General features: G+C 36.8%; 1 protein-coding gene across 1 annotated transcript in view; it reads left to right on the plus strand.

The window, feature by feature from the left end:
• Positions 1 to 7300, plus strand: part of RNGTT (RNA guanylyltransferase and 5'-phosphatase) — a 521901-nt gene that overhangs the window by 414128 nt on the left and 100473 nt on the right. The window contains 1 exon segment of the mRNA XM_042782266.1: positions 1504 to 1570. Coding sequence (XP_042638200.1) covers positions 1504 to 1570 — 67 coding nt within the window.

The raw sequence follows: 7300 nt of genomic DNA on the forward strand, positions 1-7300 counted from the left end.
GGTTGGAGAAAGGGCTGGAGGGAGGCAGCGTGTCCAGCCTTGCAGTAATAGGCCTTGGGCTATTGATGGTGATTCTGTCTTCCTATTGTGGGATTAGAGGAGATCAGAACATGTGGCCTCCTTGCCCTTTTTGCATCCCTTTATTGTGATACTGCTTATAGGTCCAGTTATGAGGATTTTTGTTTTCTTTATATTGAGATGTATATTGAAAAGTGGGACTAGGAAGGGAGAAATAATGCAGAGAAAGCAACTTTTTTTTTTTTTTTTAATCTTATACTATCTCTATGGTTTGATTTTTATTTCCATGTGCATTTATTGTTTTTATAAGTAATAAGTAAAATTGTAAAGTATGACTCCATAGTGCTTGGTAAAGTAGAGGGTCAGTGAAAAAGGGGAAGACCTTCAACGGGTGAATTGATACAGTGACTGTAACGATGGGCTGCAGCATACCCGGGAGTGTGAGGATGACACAGGACCGAGCAGTGTTTTGTTCTGTTGTACACAAGGCCACTATGAGTCAGAGTTGACTTGACAGCACCTAACAACAGCAACATAGTGCTTATAGAATTAAATACATGGCATTTGAAGACTTTCATGTTCCATTACAAACTTCTTTGTGTTCTTATACCACACTATATTGTCTTTTACTGTAGCCATAGTTGTCTACTCTTTGTCTCAAATCCTCTTTGCATTCTCAGGCCTTTGTTTAACTTTTTCTTTTTATCTTGCCCTTTAAGGCTAAACTCCTACCCAAATCCTACCTATTGACACTTTTCCAGATCCTTCCATAACAGGTACCTCTTACTCGGATTTTTTTCCCATGGCAAATGCTTCTGTGATTGTGCTTATCAGAGGCTACCTTTGTTAAAGTTAATTATTTGTCTGTTACAGTCTCCTGTTGGATTTTGGGTGAATTATTTAGGTTTGTCTTTTTTAGTTGATAGTATAGACATAAAATAAATGTTTCTTGAACTGAATCCTTGTAGATTTTAAACATATGCATTACTTCTTTTAATTCTCCTCTAGAGAAACTATGTGGTTGTTTTGATAAAATTACTAATATGTTACTAATATGTAGAATGTTTTACATTTAAGTTTGCATTCTCATCAGGTGCTTTCTTTAGCCTACTATTTTCTGAGATATTTCTTTGTTTATCTTCTCTTAATGCAAAAAATAAGAATAATTACATAGGGTAATTTTTTCACAGTGTCTGTCCTTTTTATAGAATCCCTGGCTGGTACAATTGGTTAATGTCCTTAGTTGCTAATTGAAAGGTTGGAGGTTCAAGTCTACCCAGAAGTGACCTTGAGGAATGACCTGGCGACTTCCAGAAAATCATCCAGTAAAAACCCTATGGGTCATAATGGTCCACATGGGTCACCATGAGTCTGAAAGTACTTGACAGCTACTTGTTTTTTATCCTTTATGCAAATTTTGATGTTTATACAGCTTTACATTTGAGGAAGAATATTTTATAAATGACTTTTTTTTTTTTTAAATAGGTTACTTCCTCAGAATGTTGGCCTTCTCTACGTTGGAGGTTATGAAAGACCCTTTGCACAAATCAAGGTATGATTATTTATTTTTGGTGTGCTTTGCATACATGTAGTTTACTTGTTCAGCACTTAACAAAAACTTGCAAATAACCATCAGCACATCAAAACAGAAAAACATATTGTGAATTTGAAGTGTTAAGTTTCATTTCCACTTGCACATTTCTGCTTAAGAAGTCATTCAGCTTTTCTAAGAAGTTATTTCCATTTTCTTGCCCATACTAGAGTTGGCTTTCACCAAAGAAATTCAGTGATTTGTTTAGAAGAGTATATATAGTTAGAGCTATACAAATTAATCTTTCATGTCATCCCTTTTGCCATTAAAATTTCTTAATGGCTCTATTGAGGTATAATTGACATACAATAAACTTTTACATTTAAATTATGTGATTTGATAAATTTTGGCACACACTTATGAAATCTTTACTGCAGTGAAGATAATGACCATGCCCATCACCCCAAAAAGTCTTATTTTACCCCTTTGAAATCTTTACCTCTTGCCCTTCCTTTTCTTTTTCAGTTCCTAGGTAACCAGTGATCTGATTTGTGTCATTATAAACTAATTTGCATTTCAAGAGTTTTGTATTAAAGGACTCATGCAACATGTTTTTTTTCTTCTTTCAGCTTAGCATAATTATTTTAAGATTCATTGATGTTGATGCACTTATCAGTAGTTCATTCTTTTTTATTGCTGAGTAGTATTCTGTTGAATGGGTGAACAACAGTTTGTTTATCCTTTCACCTGCTGATGGACATTTGGATTGTTTCTAATTTGGGCTATTACAAATAAAGCTGCTGTAAATATTTGTGTATAAGTCTCTTTATGAATGCAAGTTTTCATTTAACTTGAGAAAATACCTAAGAGGTGATGACCAAAAGTAGTTGTATATTCAACTTTTTAAGAAACTGTGAAACTATTTTCAAAAGTGATTGTTCCTGCTGTATGAAAAGTGAATTTACTCTGTAAATCTTCACCCAAATCCTAATTTAAAAAAAAAAAAAAAAAGTGATTGTTCCATTTTATATTCCCATCAGCATGTCAATATTCTCATCAACGTTTGGAGGATGACCCGTGTTTTAGTTCTGGTTATCTAATGCCGCTCTGACGAGATTATACCACAAATGGGAGGGCTTGAACAAACAGGAGTTTGGAGGCTTTGAGTCCGAGTTCAAAGTGCCAGGCTCAAGGGGCTGGGTGGAAGCACCTCAACCTTGGGGTTCAGCTCTGCCTCCTGCTCCCGACCCACTGAGGCTAGAGGCTTTTCTTCCCTCACACAGCTGCTGGCTGCTGAGACTGACAAGCACAAGGTTGACAAGTAAAAAGGCACAGTCCTGATGTTACCAAACCACAAGGCAGGCCATTAATTCAAGTCCATTGGAAGTCCCTAGGTTGGCAGAGCATGGCAGGCTGCTGAACAATGACATGGCTACATGCAGGGTTCAAGTGTGCCGTAAACTAGAGACCGTTCCCCAATGCTTCTACTTATATACAGGAAGCAGAACATATCCCAAAGGCAGCTCCTCAACTACTCAGAGTAGGTTCCACCATGGAGTTGATTCCCAGTCTCCGCATGGGGAATACTACATCCAACTGCCCAGCCACTCAACCAGGTCCAGCCAGGTTGACACACAAACTTAAGTACCACAACCAGTCTTTTAAATGTTAGTCATTCTAGTAAGTGTATAGTGACATTTCATTATGGTTTTAATTTTAGGAGCTCTGGTGGCATAGTGCCTAAGGCATTTGAGTGATAACCAGAAGGCTGGCGGTTCAAACCCACCAGCCACTCCTCAGATGGAAGATTGAGCAATCTACTTCCATTGTGATACTGCCTTGGAAACCCAAGGAGGGGTCACTGTGAGTCAGATCTGACTCCATGGCAGTGCGTTACATCATATAATGACTAACTAAGGAGCTCTGGTGACACAGTTTCCTAAGGCATTTGACTGTTAACCAGCAGGTTGGCGGTTCAAACCCACTAGCCACTCTGTGGAAGGAAGATGGGGTAATCTTTTTCCGTGAAGATTTACCCCCTCAGAAACCCAGTGGAGGTCGCTGTGAATCAGAATCGACTCGATGGTAGTGAGTTTGGTTTTTTTGGTTTGAATGACTAATAATGTTGAACATCTTTTCATGTCTTTGCTTGCTCTCTGTATATCTTCCCTGGTAAAATGTATTCAATTTTTAAATTTAAATTAGTTTTTTTGTTTTGTTTTCTTATTTTTGAGTTTTGAGAGTTCTTTATGTATTCTGGATGTCGTTGTTGTTGTTAATTGCCATCAAGTGGACGCTGACTCATGGCAACCTTATGTATTTACAAGTCCTTTATTAGATAAATGTTTTTGCCCAGCTATGACTTCTTTTTTCATTTGTTTTGTAATATCCTTAATATCGTGTTCTTATTACTGTGGAAGTTTATTCATTTTTCTTTTATGTTTTATGCTTTGGTCTTATATTTAAGAAATATTCACCTAACTCAAAGTCACAAATATTTTTCTCCTATGTATTTTCTAGAGGTTTTATAGGTTTAGGTTTTATATTTAGGTTTATCTTCCTTTTGACTTAATTATTTTATATGGTTTAAGGTATGGATTCATGCCCCTTTCTTTTGCACATGGATATCCAGTTGTTCTAAAACCATTTGTTGAAAAAACTATGGTCTTCCCATTGTGATGCCTTTACATTTTTGTTGAAATCCATTGACTATATATGTATGACTCTATTTCTGGACTCCATTTTCTATTCCGTTGACCTGTGTATCTTGACCAATACTATACTATCTTTATTACTGTAGCTTTATAATATGTCATGAAGTTAAATAGTGTAAAGCAAAACCAAACTCACTGCCATCGAGTAGAATCCAACTCATAGCGACCCGCTTCTTGGGTTTCCGAGGCATATCTCTATGGAAGTAGATTGCCTAGTCTTCCTTTTGAACAGTGGCTGGTGGGTTTGAACTGCCAGCCTTCTGGTTAGCAGGCAGATGCCTTAGGCTCTAAGTAGTATAAGTCTTCCAAATCTGTTCTTTTCTAAAGTTGTTTTGGTTAATCTAGATTTTCTTAATTTCTATGTGAATTTTAGAATTGGATTGTCAGTTTCTATAAAAATACCTAGTGGGATTTCAATTGGGATCACATTGAATCTAGAGAGCAATTTGAGAAGAATTCACAACTTAAAATTTTGAAATTTTATAATATTTTTAATACTATATATTTATATTTTAAATATATTTATATTATAAATATATTTAAAATTTAATTTATGATTTTTCATTGTTACTATATAAACATAAAAATATGATTGCTTTTTTGTGTGTTGATTTGACTCTTGCAATATTACTGTACTTACTTTATTAGTTCTAGTAACTTTTTTGAGGATTTCATAGCGTTTTCTACATAAATAGTGGGGAGTAAAGAACCTAATTTTACCCTAAGTAAAGTGACCTTCTTCCTTGGTTCTGGGAAAAATAACCCTTGGAATCATTGGGGTGACTTGTTCAGGGATTGCCAGGCCACATATGAGGATTCATGCTGGCAAATGGGGGCTCACCAAACCAGAAAAAGCTTACCTGGGAGGTCGATATCAACTAGCCTCAGGAGTATGATTTAGTCTGCCATGCAGGACTGGCCAATAAAAACCTGATGGTGAAGGGAGGGTGATGTACCTTCTCTGAGACAGGACATCTCCACATTGGGAACCTCCCTGGACTTTCTCTTAGGATGATCCTGATTTATATCCTTTTTATTACAGTAAAGCTGGTAGTTCATAAATATATCTTCTGTGAGTTCTGTGAGTTCTTCCAGTGAATTTATGAATCCAAGGATGATGTACTCTTAACTTGTAAATTCTGACCTAGCCCCAGGTACCTAGGAACAGAGAGAGCAAGAGAGTGGGGGAGAGAAGAGAAGGAGATAGGGATGTGGAAAGAGAGAGGGACAGAGAGAGAGAGGGAGGAGAGGAGAAAGAAGAAGACAGAGTGAGAATAGAGAGACAGAGAGAGCGAGCTACAAATTGTTGTTGTTATGTGCCGTCGAGTCAGCCCCGACTCATAGCGACCCCTCCTTGGGTTTCCGAGGCAGTATCACTAAGGAAGTAGGAGTTGGATTGCCCAACCTTCCTTGTGAGGAGTGGCTGGTGGGTTTGAACTGCCAGCCTACAAATTGTCTAGTGTCAGAAATGATGGAGAGATAGGAGGGCAGGGATATGATTAGTCTCTGCCTTCTGGGAATTGGCTTTATGCTGGTTCTTGTCCATAAGCTGTCATCATAATGATCATGTTATCTACTAATAAAGGCAGTTTTCCTTCTCTCTTTCCCATTTGAATACCTTTTTTTTTTTTTTTCTGTTTCTTGCTTTATTGCAATGACTAAAAACCTGCATTACAGAGTTGAATGTTGTTGTTGTTGTTATGTGCCGTTGAGTCGGACCCAACTCATAGCGACCCCTCCTTGGGTTTCCCAGGCAGTATCACTACGGAAGTAGATTGCCCCACCTTCCTTCCGAGGAATGGCTGATGGGTTTGAACCGCCAGCCTTCCGGTTAGCAGTCAAATGCCTTAGGCACTACGCTCCCAGAGTTGAATAGAAGTGGTGAAAACACACATCCTTGCCTTCTTCCTTAATCTTTGAGGGGAAGCATTCAGTATTTCCTCAGAAATTGGTTTTATAATAACATTAGCTGAGAGTTGAGTCATTGAATCCATCTAGGCTTTTTCTGAAAAATAAAAGAATATTATTAACATTCAAGGAAAAAGAATTCAAGGCAGTTAATAAAAAAGAAGGTTTAAGTTCACCCTTTTTCTTTGTTTTCATACTTTTCTATTAATGTTTTCCAACAGGCTTGTACAGTTTGTGTTTGTGATGTGTTTTGGTTTCTGTTTATTTTTCTGATTTCTTATCCTTTCTTTTTTTTTTTTTTTGGTTCTTTCTCTTACTCATTTGAGGTGATTGAGTTTAAACTCCTTGTCACTTGCACATATGACATGTAGTTTTATGTTTTGTGAAGCAGTGATTTTTCAGAGTAGACTGAGCCTGAATAGGACATGTCAGATATTTACTACTCATGACATTTTTCAATGGAAAATTTTATCTTAGTTATCAGAGCCTGTACTCCATTTTAAATACTTCCATTAATTTACCTTAAATTAAAATACTCTCAAAAGTCCTTCATTAGGATATTAAGTTCTGGACTTTATTGAATTTACCATAGTATTCTCTGGTTCTTTAAATAATAACAAGAATTCATTTACTTTTTTTTTTTCTCCATCTTTAATATCCCTGGAACACAAGTGAGTGGAGTTGGCAAGAATCTCTTCATAAACCTCCTTCACTGTCCCATTCACTGAATTCTACAGCTAAGCCAGGAATCCTAATAGGGTTCCAGCAGGAACATTTGTGAAAGCCCAAGTTTTTTCTGTCCAGTGGTTTGAAAAATCCTGTTTCTCCTTATTAGAATTGAAATAACTAAAACATGAGAGGCTTATATGATATATACTTAGGGAAGGATAGACTCTACATATGTATGTGTGAATTCCATAGTGTCTCAAAAGCATAGTCTAAGTATATGTATATAGAGGGAGTTCCTCCATCATTAACCTTACATTTGCCTTATCAGAGCCTGTGTGCTTACTGCTTTTTCTAACAAGCCTGTGGACAGAACTCAATCCTTCCTCTCAGCCCTTTGTGCCTGGATAACCAATTCCATAGAAAAAAGTCCATTATTTTAGTGCTTTTTTTTTTTTTTTTT

Source organism: Orycteropus afer, unplaced genomic scaffold, assembly GCF_000298275.1.
Source record: "Orycteropus afer afer isolate SDZICR_OR568_19922 unplaced genomic scaffold, OryAfe1.0 scaffold00011, whole genome shotgun sequence".
NCBI classification, from domain to species: domain Eukaryota; kingdom Metazoa; phylum Chordata; class Mammalia; order Tubulidentata; family Orycteropodidae; genus Orycteropus; species Orycteropus afer.